Genomic DNA, 23,218 nt, shown 5'->3' on the forward strand with positions numbered 1-23,218 from the left:
GTGGGACTCTACTTCAAATTCTTCTGAGCATGATGAGCAAGGATTTCCATTTTCGGATCATGGGCCCTTACTGTGTCTTTCATCGATGGGCCTTCAAAGCGCATGGGATCATCTTTACACAGGCCCAACAGTTCCTATCCGTTAGGCCCATTAAGGTAGGCCCGTCAGGCTTTATATTTTATCATCTTCAGTTGCCCCCTTCACCCCAATGGTCCGTCAGCTTTTAGGGCAAAGGATCAATGGGGTGACGATCCTAACGTAAGGGCGTGACGGATATTTGTTTATGACGGAATGAGACCCATAAGACAAAAAGGAGGTTTTAAGTTTATAGTCACACCGGGTTGACGGATTTATGCAAGATAGGATGACGGTGCAGGAGGAGCCCGTCGGTCATACCAACTATAGACAGGCTGTACGAAGGTCATTAATGGTGATGACACGTGTCATAAACTGACTGGTTGTTGTATTGGATCGAAGCGTCGCTTCATCTTCCGTGCGTCTCCCATATATATAAGGCGCCTCACTCTCCTATTTTTACTATTTTCAACCAGAAATCGTTTGTCAGAGCGAAGCCGTTACTATTGTCAGAGCACTCCGTCGAGGACGAGTATCTACAGATTACACCAACCGTCACCCATCATCTACTAAGTGTGGTAAGTACTTACTTTGATATCATAGTCAAGTTACATTTCCGTCCTTGCATCGTTGTTAGGCTTACTATACCCGTCAATACTTTCAAACCCGTCAGTCTTAGGTTTCATCGTCAATTGTAGGAAATGTCTAGTGCGTCAAGTAACCAGTCGGTGGTTCGTGACGGGACGGAATACGAGGATGTATACCCGTCCGGTCATAAAGACCAAGAGAGTCCCGGCGAAGATAGGAGTCCGTCTGCCTCCTCTTCATCCTCAACAAATGAGGATATGGAGATAGTTGAAATAGAGGGTTCTGATGACGACGGGAATCAAGCACTAGAGTCTATTGTAGGTGCTGATGGACTAAGGCAGTTCATCATGTTACCAGAATGGACAGTGCATAGGTTCACATCCGTCATCAGGGAGAGACATTTCAGCACTTTTAAAACCAACTTTCAAATCCCGGACTACATTTCCATCCGTCTACCCTATGTGTCGGAGAAGTGTTACTATGAAGGGGTAGAAGGTGTCGGAGTATACGAGCAGGCGTTGAAGGCAGGACTTCGGTTCCCGCTCTCTACACTTCATAGGGAACTTCTGCACTATCTGAGTTTGTCCGTCACCCAGATATCTCCTAACGCCTGGAGGGTCTTCATAGCAATGGAGATTCTTTATGGTGCAATGTCGAATGGAGAAAGGAGACTGACGGTCCGTGAGTTTCTTCACTGTTACCGTCCAGACAAGATTGCTGGATCAAGGGGGATGTATAGTTTTGCTAGTCGAAGCCCCTTGTTGAAGGTGATCTTTGAGACCCCAGACTCAAATAGAGACTGGAAGAGTCGTTACTTCTTCCTGGAGGGTGACAGATGGATGAACCGTCCAGGGGAGACGGAGTACATGCCTGTTGACACAACCTGGGCAGTGATAAATCAATCGTGTATGCACCCGTCTTAATTTTGTAATGCTTTTCATACCCGTCCATTTTTATGTATATATCTTGATCGTCTTTCTCTACAGGTAGACGGCGCCCGCAAGTTAGCCTTGAGGAATTTAGTTTCCTTGAAAAGATTTGCAGAAAAACTAAGCCGGAGGAAAGGACCTGGGCTAAGTTGGTGAATCCGAAGACCATACATTGGTACTGTGACGGTCCTGAGCCCATTCAAGAGGCTATTAGATACGACGAGCGAGTTCACCGACGTAAGCCCGTCAACTTTACTTTGCCATTTATTTAACTTTATTTAGTTTAATTTCATCCGTCATTATTTGCAGAGATGGAAGACGCAAAAAGGAGAGCTTTAATTAAATCTCAAGCCGTCAAGAAGAAGGAGTCTGGCGAGACGGTACCAAAGGGGTCGGCTTCAGCCTCGAAGAGGAAGCCGACATCGAAATCTGACCGTCCGTTTAAACAACCCAAGATCTCCCTTGAGCCAGTTGTTGGCTTGATGGCTAAGGGTGCCAAGACCGTCACCCCAGCCAAGCATGGGACGGGGAAAGGCTTTATGAAGGCCCCAGATTCCAAACAAGAGAGACCTCCTCCCCTCCTCTGTGACGACTCCAAGTTTGCATTGGAGAAGCTGTCGTCGATTATCACGGCGGAAGATTATGAGGACCTAGGGAACCACTCGACGGAGGCCATGGGAGAGACGGGTCTCTTTGCTGTTGCCCAAGTGAGTTATGTCCGTCAATTATGTTTGTTTTTCTTTTTGTTTAATACATTATGTGACGGGCTCTCTTTTCGTTTGTAGTCCTTGGTCATGATGAAGGGATTACTGGATCGGTGTCTCAACCGTGAGAGTACTTTAGACCGGGTGCGTGCAAAGGCGGAACAGACGGAGGAAGAGCTTGGTCAACTCCATAAATGGAGGTCCAATATGGAGAAGAAGCTGGAGCTTTCTGAGAAGGCAAGGAAAGAGCTGGAGCAGAAGTCGGAGAGGCGTTGACGGTTATAGAAAAGAAGGAGAAGGAGATTAAAGAATTGAAGGAAGAGATCCGTCATGCTAAAGAGGTAGCCGTCAAGGAGTACCGCGACTCAGACTCCTTGTTGAGCGAGCTGGCAGACTCTTTCCTGCAAGGCTTTGACGACTCGCTCCGTCAGGTCAAGAAGGTCTACCCCGAGCTGGATGTGTCAATGATCAAAGTTGACGACCAAGGCCAGACTTCTGCTCTTCCCGTCGCTTCCGAAAATACGGAGGACCTCTTTGGAGACGATACAGCTCAGGGCAACGAAGAGTCAACCTTGCCGAAGGATGTTCCGGATGCCGACCCTAAGAAAGTTGATTGAACTTCTGTAATTCTTGTATTTTGAGGACGGTTTGTTCCTTTTTGCATGTTTGGAGTGGTAGACTTAAATGTGTACTTTAAACATTTATTTCTGTTTTATGTCAGCCTTCATATCGAACAATGTTTTTTTTTCCTTTGATTACGTTTATGCATATTTTCGTTGTTGATTGAGCATTTACATCCGTGAGGATTTTCCTCTTCCATCTTTCTGTATGGGAGTTATTAATTTGAAAAACTTTACCTTTTAGAGGGTCCGTCCAATCCATGAGTACGTGAATGGGTTGAATCGGTTTTTTATCCGTCTACTTTTTGAGAGCTTTATCATGAGGATCCGTCCACTTTGTGGTAGTTGTCTTACTTCTAATTGGATCCGTCTATTAGGTGGACTTATGGATATACTATCCGTCTGCTTTGTGGTGTTTTACCTTTAGCATGACCGTTCATTTCATGGTTAGCTTTTCTAACCGTTTCGATGATCCGTCCGCTTTGCGGACAGCTTTTTTTTTTATTTCCGTCCACGTTGTGGATGATCCGTCCATCTTGTGGACTTTAAGTGGTCATCTTTCTGGGATGATTCGTCCACCTTGTGGATTTCATTTTGTATCCGTCCATCTTGTGGACTTTATTTTATTTCCGTCCACTTTGTGGATGATCCGTCCATCTTGTGGACTTTATGGTCACCTTCTGGGATGATCCGTCCACCTTGTGGATTTCGTTTTGTATCCGTCCATCTTGTGGACTTCAAACGATCATCCCTATAGAATGATCCATCCATCTTGTGGACTTCATTTTGTATCCGTCCATCTTGTGGACTTCATTTTGGCCATCCTTGTAGGATGATCCGTCCACCTTGTGGATTTCATTTCGTATCCGTCCATCTTGTGGACTTCAAGTGATCATCCCTATAGGATGATCCGTCCTTCTTGTGGACTTCATCTTGTATCCGTCCATCTTGTGGACTTCATTTTGTATCCGTCCATCTTGTGGACTTTATTTTGGCCATCCTTGTAGGATGATCCGTCCCTTTTTGGGATATTATTTAGTTTTCGTTCATTTGTTGGACAATTGTAATGACATCCAGGTAGAAGATCAAAATTGTATCTGATTATTCTTAATAGAAATGCGTAAAGGAAAAGTGCCTGCCCCCCTTGGGCTTAAAAAGGCACAACAAGATTGTAGCAAAAACAGTTAAAGAAAAACTAATAATTAAAAGAAAAGCTTAAAAATAACTGGTTGCCGTTCGCCGTGTTACTATTACTGGTAGTATTTTCTCAAATGCTCGGCATTCCATGGATGCGGTAGCTTCTCTCCATCTGTTGTCTCCAGGTGGTATGTTCCTTTCCTTTTCCATGACGTAACTCTATAAGGTCCTTCCCAGTTGGGGCCGAGTTTTCCCTGTGTAGGGTCTCTAGTTGCACCCATGACCTTCCTGAGTACGAGGTCTCCTACTTGGAAGTCTCTATGTCGGACCCGGGAATTGTACTGTCTGGCCATGCGATCCTGGTATCTATCGATCCTTTGCTCTGCCGCCGACCTAACCTCATCTAACAGGTCTAGCTGTAGCCTCATAGATTCGTCATTCCTGCTCTCGTCATGGTTGTGAACCCTGTAACTCGTGAGCCCAACTTCTGCTGGGATGACCGCCTCGCTCCCGTACGTCAGTCGGAATGGCGTCTCTCCTGTTGGGGTCCTCGCCGTTGTCCTGTATGCCCATAGTATGCTTGGCAATTCTTCGGGCCATATGCTCTTTGCCCCCTCGAGCCGAGTCTTGATAATTTTTAACAGGGATCGGTTCGTGACATCAACCTGACCATTAGCCTGAGGATGGGCGGGTGATGAGTAGTGGTTTTTTATTCCTAGCTGTGTGCAGAAATCCCGGAAGTGGCCGTTGTCGAACTGCCTCCCGTTATCTGAGACAAGGACTCTAGGAATACCAAACCTGCATACGATGCACCGCCAGACAAAACTTCTAATGTTCTTTTCTGTAATGGTGGCCAAGGCTTTCGCTTCTACCCATTTTGTGAAGTAGTCAATACCTACTACCAAGAACTTCAGCTGCCTTACCGCCGTTGGGAAAGGTCCCATGATATCTAGTCCCCACTGAGCGAACGGCCATGGAGCCGTTATAGGGGTTAGCTCCTCAGCTGGCTGTCCGATAGCATTGCTGAACCTCTGGCATTTGTCGCAGCTTTTAACGTAGGACTCGGCATCCTTCTGCATGGTTGGCCAGTAATACCCAGCTCGTACCAGTTTGTGTACCAACGACCGCGATCCAGAATGGTTCCCGCATATCCCTTCGTGTACTTCCCTCATTACGTAGTCTGCTTCTTCAGCCCCCAAGCATCTTAGATACGGACGGGAGAAACCTCTCTTGTAAAGAATGTCTTTTATTAAGACGAACCTTGCCGCTTGGACCTTTAGCTTTCTTGCTACCTCCTTCTCTTCTGGCAGTAACCCGTCCTTTAAGTATGAAGTTATCTGTGTAGTCCAGTTTCTTTCAGAGCGTATCTCCTGCATGTTGTCGGGGTCTATTAGTGGAGAAAGTTGAACAAAAGAAAGTACATTACCCGGTGTCATCATATGTTCTGCTGAAGCGGCTTTGGCTAGCCAATCGGCGAGCTCATTTTCTCCCCTGGGGATTTGGACGACCATTGCTTTTAGTCCGTCGACTCTCGCCCTTACTTGATCAAGATATCTCTTCAGCCTTTCCCCCTTGCATTCATAATCTCCGTTTACTTGATTGGTCACGACTTGAGAGTCGCAGTAAACGACTACGCTTTCGGCTCCGATGGCTTTGGCTAGGTCGAGTCCTGCCGCCACTGCTTCGTATTCTGCTTCATTGTTGGTAGTGGGGAAGTCGAGACGGACCATACATTCAATCTTTTCTCCTTCAGGTGACAGCAATACGATGCCGGCTCCTCCGGCTCGCCGATTGGATGATCCGTCGGTGTATATGCTCCACTGGGGGGATTTTTCTGCCCCCTTGTCTTCGTCACGCGTAAACTCTGCTATGAAGTCGGCTACGGCCTGTCCTTTGATGGCTACACGTGGACGGTACTTGATATCAAACTCACTTAATTCTATTGCCCACAGCGTCAGTCGACCTACGGCTTCAGGATTACTCAATGCCCTTCGCAAGGGCTTGTCGGTCATTACGTTCACGGTATGGGCTTGAAAGTAGGGCTTGAGCTTGCGAGCCGCCGTGACCAATGCAAAAGCGAGTTTTTCCATAGGTTGGTATCTTTCTTCGGCACCGCGGAGTGCCCGGCTGGCGTAGTATACAGGCTTCTGTGCATTATCCTCTTCTCTAATTAAGGCCGCACTGACTGCGACAGAGGAGACAGCCAAGTAAAGGAAAAGTTCTTCACCAGGTTGCGAGGGACTCAGCAGGGGTGGTGAAGATAGGTATGCTTTTAATTCCTCGAATGCTCGCTGACACTCGTCCGTCCACTCGAAAGACTTCTTTAAAGTGCGAAAGAAGGGCAAACACTTGTCCGTGGCTCTCGACACGAATCTATTTAATGCCGCTATCTTGCCGTTAAGGCTTTGTATCTCTTTCACATTTCGCGGGGGGCCATCTCTATTATGGCTCGGATTTTGTCCAGGTTAGCCTCAATCCCCCTCTGGGATACCATGAATCCTAGGAATTTGCCTGCCGTTACGCCGAATGCGCACTTTCCCGGATTGAGCTTCATGTTGTAGGATCGAAGCGTACCGAATGTTTCCTTAAGATCTTCCAGGTGGTCTTCCTCCTTCCGGCTCTTCACCAACATGTCATCGACATAGACTTGGACATTCCTCCCGATTTGCCGTGCGAACATCTTGTTCATTAGTCTTTGGTATGTTGCCCCCGCATTCTTCAGGCCGAATGGCATTACTTTGTAACAGAAGAGTCCTTGACTGGTTACGAACGAAATCTTCTCCTGATCGGCCTCGTGCATGCGGATCTGGTTATAACCCGAGAAAGCGTCCATGAAGCTTAGTAATTGGTGTTGAGCCGTCGAGTCTACTAGGACGTCGACCCTTGGAAGGGGATAGCTATCTTTGGGGCACGCTTTGTTAAGATCGGTGAAGTCTACGCACATCCGCCACAAGTCGCTCGCTTTCTTCACCATTACCACATTCGCCAACCAATTGGGATAGTAGACTTCCCTGATAAAGCTTGCCTCTTGGAGTTTGCGGACCTCTTCTGCTATTGCTTGGTCTCGTTCCGGGGCGAACACTCTCTTCTTTTGTCGGACGGGCGGAAACGAGGGCAATACATTCAACTTATGTACCATGACCGAGGGGTCGATTCCTGGCATATCGTCATGGCTCCAGGCGAACACATCCTTGTTGCTTCTCAAGAAAGCTACGAGCTCTTGACGGATTGCGGGTTTGGCAAGCGTTCTGATCTTGGTTGTTCTGTCTGGATTGGAACTGTCGAGAGTTATCTCCTCTAGCTTCTCTGTGGGTTCCGCCATCGTTCGGTGCCCTTTTATGTTTAAGGCCTGGATTTGGTCTTCCATCTCCATCATAGCTACGTAGCATTCTCATGCGGCAACCTGACTACCGCATAGTTCTCCTACCCCATACTCCGTTGGGAACTTGATCATTAGGTGGTAAGTTGAAATTACCGCCTTCCATGAGTTGAGCGTAGGTCGTCCAAGAATAGCATTGTAGGCGGACGAGCAATCGACCACCAAGAATGTCACGTCCCTGGTGATTTGTTGGGGGTAATCTCCTACCGACACCGATAGCGTGACCGCGCCCAAAGGGAATACCCTACTCCCTCCGAAACCAACGAGCGGGGCGTTTGTCGGTATTAACTGCTCCCTGTCAATCCTCATTTGCTGGAACGCCAGGTAGTACAAGATATCGGCCGAGCTGCCGTTGTCGACCAACACTCGGTGCATGTTGTAGTCTCCTGCCCGCATGCTGACGATAAGGGCATCATCGTGTGGATGGTGTAGGCGCCGCGCATCCTCTTCCGAGAACCCGATAATGGGGCCTTCCCTTCTTGCTATCTTTGGCACTGCGCCCGTCATCTGGACATTCTGTACCGTCCGAAGGTATGTTTTGCGAGCCTTTTTTGACGATCCGGCCGCAGCTGTTCCTCCGATTATCATCCTTATGTCCCCTAATGGGGGTCTTGGTCGCTCGTTTTCTCGGCGGGGGTGTTGTTCTTGTGGGGGTTGATCCGTTCTCTCCTTACTGACGAACTTCTGCAGCTTTCCTTGTCGGATAAGGGCTTCGATTTGCTGCTTCAAGTCATAGCAATCGGCCGTGTCGTGACCATGGTCACGATGGAAGCGGCAATATTTGTCTCTGGACCTTTTGTTGGGATCACTTTTCAGCTTTCCAGGAAACGTCAGGGACCCTTCGTCCTTAATCTGCATTAGGACTTGGTCTATCGGAGTGGTTAACGGGGTGAAACTTGTGAATCTTCCGCTCATGGGTTTTGGACGTCTCTCCTCCCTTCGGTCTCCCTTCGGTCTCCCATCCTTCCTTTCTTCCGCCCCTGGTCCTGTCGGGGGTCTTTTTGTCTGTCTCTTTTCTTGGGTCTATCTTCTCGGGCTAATAGCGCGTCTTCAGCGTTCATATATTTGGTGGCCCTGTAAAGCACCTCTGACATGGTCTTTGGGTCGTTTTTGTAGAGGGAGAACAAAAACTTACTCCCCTTCAGCCCATTCGTGAATGCTGCTACCAGTATCTTGTCGTCGGCTTCGTCGATCGAGAGTGCTTCTTTATTGAAGCGTGATATGTAGGCCCGTAACGTCTCCTCCTCTCGCTGCTTGATATTCATTAAACAAGCCGTGGATTTCTTATACCGATGTCCCCCGATGAAGTGCGTAGTAAATTGAGCGCTTAGCTCCTTGAAGGTGCTGATGGAGTTGGGTGCTAGCCGGCTGAACCAAATCCTTACTGCGCCCTTTAGTGTTGTAGGAATAGCCCTGCACATAATCGCGTCTGCCACTCCCTGAAGGTGCATAAGGGTCTTGAAGGTCTCTAGGTGATCCAGAGGGTCCTTGACTCCGTCATAACTATCCATATTTGGCATGCGGAACTTACTCGGCAGGGGGAAGGAGTTGACGGTTGTCGTAAATGGCGAGTCAGTCCGGTTGACAAGGTCGTCAAGATCACTGGACTCTCGCCCCTTGAGAGCGTTCATCATTACTTCCATCTGTTCCTTCATCGCCTGCATCTCCGCGATGATGGGTGTTGGGGTCGTATCTGTCAGGGAAGGGATGCTAGTGTCCCGTCTTACTGGTCTGCTCGGGGCGTTACTCTCTTGTGGTCCGTCATGATTTCTCCTTTCAGCGCTGGTCCCTTCTTGATCCGCTTCTTGGTTATTGACCGTCGCATTCTCTTGGTTCAGCTGCTCTTCTAGGTCGTGGTTTTGTTTGGTGAGGCGCTCCACGGCTGTGGCGAGCGTCCTGACCTGTTTTTCAAGGGCAGTCGTAGGGGCTTCTTCTTCTTGAACGTCATTAGTGGTTGCCATTGAGCGAGTGAGTAGCATGTAACTCTTTTGTCTAGGATGCGATAATATGATACGTTTCCCACAAACGGCGCCAACTGATGATGCAAAAAATCACCAATAGGTCACACCGCACTCACGACTCAAAGCGAACCTGCACGACAAGAGCAATCGAAAGAAAACCTTTAGAGAGCACCGGTGTGGTGCCGGCCAAACACTCTCCGAAGGTCAAGTTAGAATTCTTCTCACAACTCTAGAGTGCTAGAGAGGGTAAATTATGTGTACCTTGATTTGCGAGGGTGTTAGGTCTTTTATAGTGGTAGAGAGTTGGCTTTTCCCTCTTGGTCTCCAAATCTTTTCCATGTGGGACTCTACTTCAAATTCTTCTGAGCGTGGTGAGTAAGGATTTCCATTTTCGGATCATGGGCCCTTACTGTGTCTTTCATCGATGGGCCTTCAAAGCGCATGGGATCATCTTTACACAGGCCCAACAGTTCCTATCTGTTAGGCCTATTAAGGTAGGCCCATCAGGCTTTATATTTTATCATCTTCATTGTAATCACAATAATAGCGTCTCTTTGCAATTGACATACTTGAATCCCAATTTCGTAGCTCTGGTGCCAATAATTGTGTTACCCTGACTTCTACTTCTAGAGGGTCTTGGTCTACGTTAATTATGTCCATGCGATGACGCTCTTATTTTATGATGTATGACTACTGTTACTATACACGATCTCTCCTCACTGATAGTTGCACCAAAATTTACCTTCACAACAAAAGGGGTAGAAGAGTCCCAAGTGCTATATCTAGGATTCTTGTCTCTTGCGTACTCCTAAGGCATTGAATGATCATTGTATATTTAGCCAAAATGGGCAAATGCCCTTTTTGCGCAAAAAATCCAACCTTTTGCCCTCTTTCTCAAACTAATTAGGGAAATACCCCTCTTTTGTAACTCGATAATACCAAAGTCAAGTTTTGTGAAGAACTCGATGCTTGCATAATTGAGTTTAGTGGAGATTTTTGCCATGCTGACCAGCCAACGTGGCATTTTTTTTTTTTTTTTAATCCCTAAATAACTCGATTATCTTAAAATCGAGTTTTATAGTGTTATAGCTATTTCAGACTATCTTGGCGTCAGGCGTAGCCTTTTCTATTGTTTTAATATAACTCGATTATTTTAATGTCAAGTTATAAAACAAACTCACATTCCTTAAAATCGAGTTATTCTTGTATTATAGCTTCACTTCTCCTCCCATTCTGAGTGTCTTGCTTTCCGTCTGAACTGAATTCCACTCTGCTCCACAGCTGCTTCCAGACTCAACTGAAATTTGTATCACCTCAGGTAAAAAACTCACACCAGAATTTTATGGCAATGGTATTTTCATTTGATATTGTACTGAATTTTTATTTTTTTGGTTGAATGAGTGTGAAGTGAGTACATTGGTGTGATTTTGGGTGATGAGTGTTATGTGTGTACATTTTTTGGGTGATGAGTGTTATGTATGTACATTGGGTTATATTGGGTCTTTAGTGGTGTAAATTTTATTGACAAAAAATGAAAGTCTTTAGATTTGCAAAAGTTGAATATACATAATCATCATTGGTCAAACATTAACAACAACATTTTGTATTGCACACAACGTGTAGACATTAACAACAACATCTAATGTTTATGGTCAAATGTGAGTGTTAATATTTCATTTTAGCATGTAATAGTACACAAATTTATGAATGTCTTTGTCGTGTACCATCTTATATAGCATTACATTATTTACCGATAGTTGATGCACACTGTTAACTTGATCATTTGATATTATTGTATTCAGTATCAATGTCTGGTTCTGACAACCCTTTCATCTATAGGCCTTGCGATGTGTTCACTGCTATAGGTCGTTACTGGGCTTGGGGGAAGATGAGTTCAGCTATCCAATCAATCCAAATCTGCGAAATAGTGCAAGGGTTTACAATACCATGAGATAGGAGTGGGTTTGGTTACTCCGTGAACAAGAAATGTTTTATGATGAGTTGGTTGATTATAAGTTGTCAGTGCCTCGACGACTCACATCGCAGATGCCAAGAGACACGATCGACGAACTTCATAAAGTATTGAACTGCGTAAGAGAAGAAAATAATTGAATAAAGATACGTCTTAATCTATATCGGACCCAAGTCGAGATTTGAGAGTAGTGGAGTGAAAGTTGTACGAGCACGCACAATACATGCAATCACTTCTTGCTGATCCCATTTATCAGTCAGATGTGGAGATGTCAAATGAATAGTAATCATATCGTGATGTAATTGGACTTTGTTGGTTAATTATATTTTAGATGTATGTGTATTACTGTTGTTGCATTTGTACTATGTAAACCTTATTATTGATTGTGAGGAGCATGCACATTATTCTTAATCTTGATTATTCTCAATTAACGCATAAAAGTTAAATATTCCCACACATGATGTTTTTCAATATGCACCTACGGCATAACATAGAAAACTTAAATATTCTTACACGATGCCACCAATATGCATACATTACATATCGAATAGTAACGCTACTAACATTATTAACATAACTCGTAAACATAATACACACACCACATAGGCATTCATTCTAACAAGTAGTCCTCATAATTAAGGACATTGTTACATTCTGGTGAGGTGAGTTGCTTGTTGGTTGTGGCGGCCAGCTCTTCTGCAAGTTGTAGCATGTGATACCTAAACCTACGAAGTATCATAAGATTGTTCCCTTTTTTTATTATAGCCACGGCACGCTCATATTGGTGCATGTTTCGCCATGGCAATATGAACAAAACACGGTCAACAAGAGGCGCTCTGAGTTGCACGAGATCATCGTGCAGAGTGTTGGACTCGTTCACGTGAAACTTCCACTCCCATTATAGTCCGACATAATATTCCCTCTCATCGGAATCTCTCTCCCTTCTATAGTTATCTAGAAAACGAGGTAGCATCCAATTGGGCATTGACATTGGAAAATGTGACTTCAACTTAGTATGTGTAGATGTTTTGCAATGGTAGATGTAAATGGGACTTTATATAAGAGTTTTGCAAGGGCAAGTATTCACGTGAATAAAGATGATATGACTCGACAGTGTATTCTACAATATCGAGCTATTGAGCAGCACATGCAAAACTGCGAACATGACTTGGCTAAACAGTGGTGTCTGTTGGTGCATATGGTTCGCTAAGGCAGCTGTTTGATATGGATATAGCTTGTGCTACAGCAACGAGCTGGTGATGTGTACTACAAAAGAGGTTGCGTATTTATTCACGCGAAGACTATTCAGCATTTCTGTGCTTCATCTGACATGACTTGAGGAGACAATGTCAAGCTGTATTAAATGTATCATAAACTTTTCAGGGATGCTATGCATCCTTGAAAACGGTGCATTGCAAAAGGATGCATATTTGTGTATTGATATGCATGTAGGTGATATAACTAGACAAGGTTCAACAGTGCGAAGCTGTTGAGCAGCACAGGTAGCACTGCGAACATCAATGTAGCAATGGTAGACAGCTCACCCCCAAAATTGATGCATAAACTTTTCAAGGATGCTCTGCCTCCTTGAAAATGGTGCATTGCAAAGGGTTGCTCATTTGTGTATTCACGTGAGTGTGAATGAGTACTTGTAGTTAGGGTTCAACAGTACCGAGCTGTGGAGTGGTACATGCAAAACTGCAAACATCAGTGTAGCAATGGTGGACAGCTTACCCCCAAAATTTTGCTTAAACTTGTGAGGGATCCTCTACATCCTTGAAAATAGTGCATTGCAAAAGGTTACATATCTGTGTATTCACATGAGCGTGGATGATATGACTAGACAGGGTTCAACAGTGCCAAGCTGTTGAGCAGCATATGCAGAACTGCGAACATGACTTGGCTGAACAGTGCCGAGTTGTGTTAACCTTCTCCAACCTCACTTGCCAAATGCTACTATTACGACAGTGAGTGTAGCAACACTAGAGAGTTTATCCTTATATTCCCTTAGAAACTTTTCAAGGAGTCTTTGCGGGTACAAAATTTAGTTACATTGTCTCAATATCAATGTAAAATTACATGAAGAAAACTATGCTTTCAAGGTTTACATCAATGGCTTCCGATCATTACAATTGTAACATTAAGGAGCTTTGGAGCAATGCTACAGCAAACCAATAACCAAAACATGAAACATTTTAGAGGCTGATCAGGCTTTTAGGCTTTTATCTTATTTCTAAGTAAACCAAATATCGTTGTGACAGTGTGTTGTGTGAGCCATATGGATTTTCAGTGAATGAGTGGTTAGTTTGGTTTGGATGAGTTTGTATGTAATGTATTTATAAAAAGTAGTACACTGGCAGAACTAAGAAACATGGATACGGGTATATGATACAACGACGTAAATAATTCATATAAATGAATTATTTGTATTATTAAATCATATGTGTGGTTGGTCTATGTGGTTTGGATGAGTCTGTATGTATTGAATCTATTAAATTTTCCTACAAGTAATGTACAATAAATCTAATTTGGGTGATGTGTGTTATGTGTGTAACATTTCAAATTACACAGACAAAATATTAGAAACATCAACATATCTAACAGTGACATTTCACTTCCTAAGGTTTTTCCTACATTACAAAGCAAAGGACATTGTCCAATCAAAGCACAAGAATCATATTTAGCAACAAAGAACAGTAGGGAAAAAAATGAGAAACTGATTGCATATAAACTTAGCCAATACTAATGAACAGTTAATCTTTAGAGTTGCAAAAGTTGAACGTACATAATCATCATTTGTCAGACATTAACAACAACATTCTGTATTGCACAGAATATATAGATATTAACAACAACGTTTAATGTTTGTAGGTAAAATTTTTTGGAAATTATCATTGCTTGAATCTGAAAAGTCTGAAATATCTCTTTCATCATCTAACGCAGTAATTTTATTAATAGACTTGATGGTTTGCTCTTGCACCTTCCCCTTTAGATACTTTCTAGCTTTTTGGATTGCGTAAAAACGGTATAATCGCCTTTACATTTGATTGTTCTCTTGTTCAAGATCAGCAAGTATGTTGGCAAGTTCATCTCTAGGTAACTCGGCTAAGCGTGCCTTAGGAACTCATAACCCGTGCCATCGACAATACACCTCCAACTCACACATCTTCTTGTATAGGATTGACCATGATGGTTCTACTATGGTGAACTCTATTGCAGTGGTATTTGTACTTAGTTTTGTAGGTTTGCCGACCATGATGTGCTCGACGCTTCCAAAACTCTCGTACCTGTATATTAGCATATTAACGAAATCTCTCTTCTTTCCAACCCATTTCCCTCCATAGTGGTGTGTGTATGTCTGTAGTTGTTGATCTGTTGGAACTTGTGATGATCCATTTGTTGAAGTAGATCCCAACTTGTTTTGCATTGTATGATTTGATGTTGAGGCGTTGCGACTCATAGCTTTGTCAATCTACGAAGTTAGTGGGATAGAAAGAAGATCATTATTATGGTGCATTTATAACCTCATTTCATGGTCCAAGCATTACAATTTCAATTATTAAGGCTTGTCATGTCAATACAGGCTGGAAAAATACTATATGAACAGGATTTTAAATGTTCCCAATGTCACATCAAAGGTGGGCAGTAGTTGCAACATTAGATGTAAATGGGACATCTGTGCATCCAATTGCACAACTGTGTATTCACGTGAGTGTGGGTGTGAAACAGTGTCGAGCTGTTGAGCAGCACGTGCAAAATTGCAAACATGACTTGGCTAAACAGCCGCGTCTGTTGGCAGTTGTTATCTATCATTGAAGGAGTTTGATATGACTATAGTTAGTGCTACAACAGCAGACTGGTGACGAGCCTTCAAAGTTCGAACTTGGTCATCTTGAAACTTCGCTATATTAATTGTGTTTAGTCTTTCACGCTAAAATTTCTCTATATTAATTAATTAATTGTGTTTGGTCTTTCACAAAACATTAAATATCACGATGTTTATTATCTTTGGTCATTAAACGTTAAACATTAAAAGCATCACTTTGCTCTCAGAACCATCACTCTTACAAATTACGCAGCCCCACGGCTTGAAACACTAAAATATCTCTTGTAATCGTAGCCAATTAATGTGACACTGCAGATTTGGAATACATATTTACTCGACTGTTCAATCAAACATCATGGTCATATACGTTCGATTATGGAAGCTAAATCAAAGACTCGCTAGTCTGAAGTGAAGCCCAACTAGAACTGACTTTGAAATCTATTAAACCTTTGATGTCAGTGGCTTGAGCTCACTGTTATATCTGTTTAATTGTGCATGGTCCTTCACAAAACATTAAACATCAGGGTGCTTATTATTGTTGGTCATTTTCAAGGATGCTAGTCAAAACGCTCTTCCCATAATCCATGACTGCTAGTTAGAAGGGATTGCACATGGTAAAGTCATCTTGAACCCTGAAACTGAGCTCTCAAACAATTGCGTCCCATAAACATTTAGAGGTTAAAAGCATCACTTTGCTCTCAGAACTTTGATGTTGGTGGCTTGAGCTCACTATTATATCTATTTAATTGTGTTTGGTCCTTCACAAAACATTAAACTTCACGGTGTTTATTATCTTGACCTCACTGTTATCTATACTATTATTTAAGGAGCTTCTCCTGTTTGGATTCCTCATATTTTAGTTCAAAAATGCCCCTACACCCCTATGTTCAAGTAGAGACAAAACTGAAGGACAATCTAGTAAAAATGCAACTCTAACTCTCACTAATATATTGCCCAAAATACCCTCATCATACCCACCTACAAGTTTTCAAGTAATGTGGATAAATATGTAAATGAAAAATCCTACACTTTAAGACCCACAAACTCACGTACACTGCCAGTTTCTATCTCACCTTCTATCTCTCACTCTTCTTTAGATTGAAGGCATTTAATTTAGTTCTACATCCTCCTTTTTTTTTTTCTTTAGATTGAAGACATTTACTGTCAGAGACTCCAACAACTTTTTAAGTTCTATCTTTTCACGGTGGCTTATTATCGTTGTTGACTTCGAGATTTTAAATAGGAGGGTTTGTGCTTGAAATGGCTGCTTGAAAAAGAATATTGGTAAACTACTTCTTTTAGTGTTTTTTTTTTTTTTTTTTGGAATTTACGGTATTTTATTAGGGGAATTAAGCAACTTGGATGAGAATTAAGACTGATTGGTTTTGCATTTACGTGTGTAGGTATTGGATAAGATTCAATTCAACAAGACTCTCTCTACTTATGCGTGCAGGTACTTATATATTATTCTTCTCTATTTTGGTCCAATAACGTAATATTTAATGTAATTTTAAATTGCTAACACTTTTTCTAGTTTTTGGGTTATAGATTTGGTGAACAATTTGGGTGCAATTACAAGGTCTGAGACCAAGGAATTTATGGAGGCATTGTAAGCTGGAGCGAATGTGTGCATGATTGGTCAATTTGGGGTTGGGTTTTAAGGGAATTAAGATGCTTGAAGTGGTAATTTATGCTACATTTTTTCTATAGTAATTTACGAAAATTTCTTTTTAAGGGTATTATGTAAACAAGTTTTTCCATGTAATTTACGCTATTTTTTTAAATGTAATTTATGCCACTTCTTTTAGAGGGTATTATTATATATTTGATGTATCGTATTAATATTTACCCAATTGAAACGTCACATGAAGTAGTTGTTATCTATCATCCTTGTAAACAAATTTCTGTTGTATCATAAATTATATTTATCATTTGTATAATTCTATGTGAAATTCAATTTACATTTGTTTTATAATTATTAATTTACTACTCCATAAAAAATGTTACGTACATTTTCTCAATTTTAAGGGTAATTGATATCTTTGAAAATTAAACTCTTTTTAATTTGAAATTTAAACTCTTTTTCACCGTAAAATAAATATATTTGAAATTTAAACTCTTTTTCACTTTTGTTATTGATATGTAGTAAGTGGCTAACTTTTAGTATTAAAACAGTACATGTAATTTTTAAACTTTGAATTTGAGAAAAAAAGGGTGGTCGGGTAGTTTTTAAACGTGGGATAGAAAGTGGGATTTTTTAAAATAGTACATGGATAGAACATTGGATTTTTTTTAAACGTGTAGTTTTTCTTTTTCTTATACACTTTTTTTAGCATTTTATTTTCTTTCAAAATCAAATATGTTAGTGCCTAAATAAAAGGATATGGATGGAGAAGTTATAGTAGTTGCTATATAGTAGGAGTCCTTTTTTTTACCCAAAATATAGAAGAGAATAAAAAATAAAAAAGGAAAACGTCAGATGCTTTTTTTACAAAAGAAAATAGTTTTGAAACTTTTTTTAAACGGTGGGATTTTTTTAAATAGTACATGGATCGAACATGGGATTTTTTTTAACATGAAGTTTTTCTTTTTTTGATAAACTTTTAAATAAGGATAGGGTCACACCAATTCCCCAACTTAATGTTTTAAATTTCCCTAGAATTTAGCCTTTTATTTTCTTTCAAAATCAGATATGTTAGTGCCTAAATATAAGGATATGGATGGAGAAGTGGAAACATATATACTTTTGGATAATCAGTGACAGGAAACAAGAAACATAGGTACTAATTATTAAAATAAATCTATAAAACATTTACCAAAAGTATAATGTGTATTAGTGCGTAAAAATTGATAAATGTTATTAATTGTTTTTTTAAAAGAACAACAACACCAAAAATAACGTGTATCTCATGCCATAAAATTTAAAATTTAAGTTTTAATTGACTTATGTTATGGATGTGTGGTAAATGGCTAAATTTTAGGATTAAAAAATGACATTTTAGGATTAGACAAAAAATGATAACTACCATACATAAAATTTGAAAAAAATAACAACATCAACAACACCAAAAAGGAGGAAAAAAAATATAATAAAAACGTGGATGGGTAGTTACTAAATTTTAGGATCTTGTCAAGAGCATTTCTTTTAACAAAAGTCGGCTTTAATTTACAACTCCAAAAAAATTGTTACGTACCTTATAAAATACAATATAAGTATTGATAATGATAGTCTGTCAATTTTAAAGTCATTGGATACTCACTATTGTAAAAATTAGTAGAAGCATCCAAATCCCAATCCAAAAATGCAAGCCATGTATCAGTATGTCCCACGTATCAGTCTCTCAATTTTAACCCTTACCCAAAAAATAGAAGAGCCTCTGAGCATGTGCGTGCTCAGAGGCTAGTATCTATTTAATCTTTTTTTATGATCTCTTTTTATTTTTTTGGTATAGCCATTGCAGAGGTAATCAATAATGCATTTGATGAGATAGGTTCCTTTCTGTTATCAGTTCAATGACTATAGTTTTTCTTCAAATATGCATATGTTATCAGTGAGGTTACCTTATCCACATTCCAGTTGAAGGAAAAAAATAAAGAAAAGGATCATTCAATATAAAAGTCATCACACGTTGTGAATATGGTCATATTATCATAAAATTAAAACCATGTTTGTGGACCTTGAAGAGTACATATAATAATATGCAAATACTTGAAAATCACTTTAAATAACTTTCATATAATCTACGGAAGCTACAAAAACTACTCTCCCCCCTAAGCTACAATCCCTACTTCTCCTGTTTGTTATGTATTGCCAAAGGCAATCATCAAGAGTTAGATGGTAAAGAAGGTGGAACAGGATGTCTATAGTCAGCTAAGTCCGCTCGCAAAGCTGTAACCTCGGCAAGAAGACCATCTAGAAGCTGCCCATGGGCTACCTAAGTCATTATAACAGTCTCCATCATAGCACAAAGAAAGGGAGGAGGAGGGCATGTATACACTACAGCAGCAGTGTCAACATTTACCTCATCATCACCATCCTCGGCAACAGCAGCTATAGGATCCCTATGCATGTCCTCATATGGAATATCTCCAGTAGTAGACCGTACTCGTGGTCTCTTGGATGAACCAACACTGAGGTCGACAAACTTCTTTTGGGCACTTCACTATTTCAAAACTTTGGCTCCTATGGGGGCAAGGATGTGGACCAACTCTTGGGAAGGAAAGTTCTCTAATCCTAAGTATTTGAGGACCCTATAGATGAAAACTGGAAAGAACAAACCATGCCTCTTATACTTGCTCCTACGCTCCTTCACAATGGTTTCAATGAAAAGGGAAGGAAAACAAATGGAACTATCGGTGACGAGGGCGTAAAGAAAGAAATACCTATCTATAGGGATTGTATGGACATGAGAGATAGGGAAGATGTTGTGACAAGTTATCCCAAAGAAGATATAATTAAGCTCAGTTAACTCACTTGAGCTAATTCTTAGGTCAAAACCCCGAGTGACTAATCTTCCACAAAGAACATCCATAACATCATCAATACAAGGAGACTCAGAGTATGGATAAGTAGGCCTACGAATTATAGGTACATCAAGAGCATCGGATACTACCTGCCTAGTTATTGTAAACAGTACACCGCGTATCCACGATGTCACTCTGTGACCATAGCAAACATCCTCATGCATCGAGAGATTCGAATAGAATTCTCAAATCAAGTCAGCTGGGGGGGTTGTATGTTTGTACACAAAGACAGCCAATGCCTAGACTATAGATTCTCACGGACAGAAGGATGCAATTCATCTAGATTGATTTGCCTCTCTCCCCAGATACGCCTATACTGAATCAAGGTTCAAAGGTTTGCTCATTTGCATGCTTATGGAACCTTAATCGATCAAATGCCACTTCAAGTTCAAATTCAGCTTTGGAATTTCCCCTCTTAGTCCTCCTCAGAGCCATAACTAATTGGTGGTCAGTAGTGGAAACACAATCAGCTCAAAAAAAAAATAGAACCAACAACCGCATTACGAAGAGATAAACACAACATCCACACTCTAATCCTACAGAGCAAGATGCATAGACACGCATAATAAAAATAAAAATATTTAATTAATATTTTAAAAAGTATTCACAATCTGTTACACCCACAATCATACACAAGGGCCCATTAACCAATTCTGACATTTGCACCTACAATCATGAAATCCTCAAATTACTAAGCATGCATTATCAGCTCCAGATTTTTAGTTTTCAACAAAATCTAATGTACTTTTCTCAACTACAGAGTAGTACACAGGCAAACAACATTCATACTACCTAACCCATTAAACATTTCAAAGCCAAACACCCAATTTCATCATAATTCAGAACAAAAATTGGAGAATAACGCACCACTATGTGCAATTTCAAAATACAATAACGGTTAAAAAAGTCTTACTGCATAAAGTCTTCAAAGAATTTGCACAGGAAAACTTCAATTCCAACCAGATGTGTCAAGAGTAATCGAAAAGAGGGAGAACCGATTTCTGTAGATTCTACAAAAATGGTGAACTTATATCATTGTGGGTTAAGGCATAACTTTCACGTAACTCGATTTTATAGTTATCGAGTTACTTAATAACTCGATTTTACAGTTATCAAGTTACTTAGTAACTCGATTACTAAGATATCGAGTTATGCCCTGTTTCCCCTACACATCCGGCCCACAATTTTGGACTGATCCAAGTGCAATCTAGGAGGAATCGAAGTGTCCAGAAGTGTGTTGTGAATAACTCAATTATTCTGAAATCAAGTTACATGCAAAAGAAACCAATGTAACTCTATTATAAAAGAATCGGGTTACTTGAAACTTAACTCAATTACATAGATATCAAGTTATTCCCTGTTTCTTATATGCGTCCGGCCCAGAATTTTGGACTGATCCAGGTGCAATCCATGAGGAATCCAAGTGTCCAGAAGTGTGTTGTGAATAACTCAATTATTGGGAAATCGAGTTACATGCAAAAGAACTCAATGTAACTCGATTATAAAAGAATCAGGTTACTTGCAACTTAACTCGATGACGAAGATATCAAGTTATTCCCTATTTCCCATATGCGTCCAGCCCACAGTTTTGGACTGGTCCAAGTGCAATCCAAGAGGAATCCAAGTGTCCAGAAGTGTGTTGTGAAAAACTCAATTATTCTAAAATCGAGTTACATGCAAAAGAAATCAATGTAACTCGATTATAAAAGAATTGGGTTACTTGAAACTTAACTCAATTACATAGATATTGAGTTTTCCCTGTTTCCCATACGCATCCGGCCCAGAATTTTGGACTGATCCAGGTGCAATCCAGGAGGAATCCAAGTGTTCAAAAGTGTGTTGTGAATAACTTGATTATTGGGAAATCAAGTTACATGCAAAAGAACTCAATGTAACTCAATTATAAAAGAATCGATTTACTTGCAACTTAACTCAATTATGAAGATATCAAGTTATTCCCTGTTTCCCATACGCGTTTAGCCCAGAGTGTTGGACTGATCCAAGTGCAATCCAGGAGGAATCCAAGTGTCCAAAAATGTGTTGTGCATAACTCGATGGTATAATGATTGAGTTATATGCAATAGAACGCAATGAAACTTGATTTTGTAATAATCAGGTATCTTGCAATGTAACTTGATTACTGAAGGATCGAGTTACTACTTGTTGCCCCTACACATCTAGTCCAAAACTTTGGACTGATCCAGGTGCAATCTAGGGGGATCCAAGTGTCTAGAATGGTGTTGTAAATAACTCAATTTTATAATAATCGAGTTATTTAAATGTAACTCAACATCATAGATATTGAGTTATTTGAAGCATGCTTACTAAGCCTTAAACCTTAACTCATGCAGTGACTGTTCACCCCCATGCATTTTCCCTATTTATTCATCATAAAATTGAACTTGATTGTCCCAACCATACTTCCATCAAAAACTCATCCATATAGTTCCAACCACTTCCATGATCAAATCATCCATACAATTCCAACCACATCCATAACCAAATCATCCCTTCATTAAACAACCATGTGAATAAGAAAATCATCCATACAATCTACAAATGAAATAAAAAGCCATTATACATTTGAAACCATTGAACCAAGTTGTTCCCAATGTAAGTACAACCATTTACATATAAATGATGTTTTCTCATAGTTTACAAAAAGAGATTTGAGTTCAACTAGCACCACAACAACTGTCTCTTTGCCACAAATCCCATATCTGAATAAGTACAATGAAAAATACATCAATACCGCATCTTTTACTCATCTTTTAAAACCATCTTTTAGTATCATGGTTCCAATCTACACATTACTACAAGAATCTTAATCCACAAAGAGGTTGGCAATACATGACTTGTAAGAATAACTTATGACTTGTATGAATAATTGACAACACTAAAGAAGAATAAGTTATGATATATCCCCCCTCGTTACTATGACTTGTAATTGTTACCTGCTATGTAGCACCACGGCTTGTTGATTCCACATTTCAAGTCGGACACCTACGACGGTTATGACCCTCTTGACGACACAACCCACTTTAACTTTGGTCCGTTCTCAATCTACAAAGAGGTTGGCAACTCTCTATCCTCGTTATCCATCTCATTGCCAACTCCAACCATTCTAACCTATCTTTTAGTGGTTGGAAAATCGGCTCATAGCTGTGATACTGTTCGGACACGCAGTAGAAACGATCCATAAACTCCATTGCATCATGGTTGTACTTGGCACAAACTGCTATTAAGTGTGAACAGAGGATCTTGTTTGCTTTCCATTTCCCGCACGTGCATGTCATGTCCATGAGAGAAACCCTATGGGTGTGAGCTCCCCCGCCAGTAGACAACAGTGAAGACTGTGTCTCCACTGTATATAAGCGTTGTTGCGTGCTCATCCTTCTAACCATATGGAGCTTCACCTTCTCTTGATTTTCCTCGAACTTGTCATACGCATATTTGCACCACTCTTGCCCCTCTTCCAACTGCTCTAGGGTTTTGTTTCGACA

General features: G+C 40.9%; 2 protein-coding genes across 5 annotated transcripts in view; one reads left to right on the top strand and one right to left on the bottom strand.

The window, feature by feature from the left end:
- The first annotated feature begins 1,580 nt into the window (after positions 1 to 1,580).
- Positions 1,581 to 3,016, top strand: LOC126724458 (uncharacterized). Its single transcript, XM_050428987.1, has 2 exons — positions 1,581 to 2,299; positions 2,378 to 3,016. Exons 1-2 carry the CDS (start codon positions 1,904 to 1,906, stop codon positions 2,570 to 2,572), a joined length of 591 nt encoding a protein of 196 aa, XP_050284944.1. The 5' UTR covers positions 1,581 to 1,903; the 3' UTR covers positions 2,573 to 3,016.
- An 11,159-nt stretch (positions 3,017 to 14,175) lies between these two features.
- LOC126722016 (serine/threonine-protein kinase ATM-like) overlaps positions 14,176 to 23,218 on the bottom strand; it is a 35,140-nt gene continuing 26,097 nt past the window's right edge. For 2 of the 4 annotated variants that reach the window (XR_007653948.1, XR_007653944.1), the window contains one exon: positions 14,176 to 14,837. The gene's annotated coding sequence lies outside the window, so the exon portion shown is untranslated. Of the gene's footprint in view, positions 14,838 to 22,275; positions 22,436 to 23,218 lie in introns of those variants that run through there. The other 2 variants (XR_007653949.1, XR_007653943.1) reach the window with 1 other exon arrangement.

Source organism: Quercus robur, chromosome 4 (assembly GCF_932294415.1).
Source record: "Quercus robur chromosome 4, dhQueRobu3.1, whole genome shotgun sequence".
NCBI lineage: Eukaryota > Viridiplantae > Streptophyta > Magnoliopsida > Fagales > Fagaceae > Quercus > Quercus robur.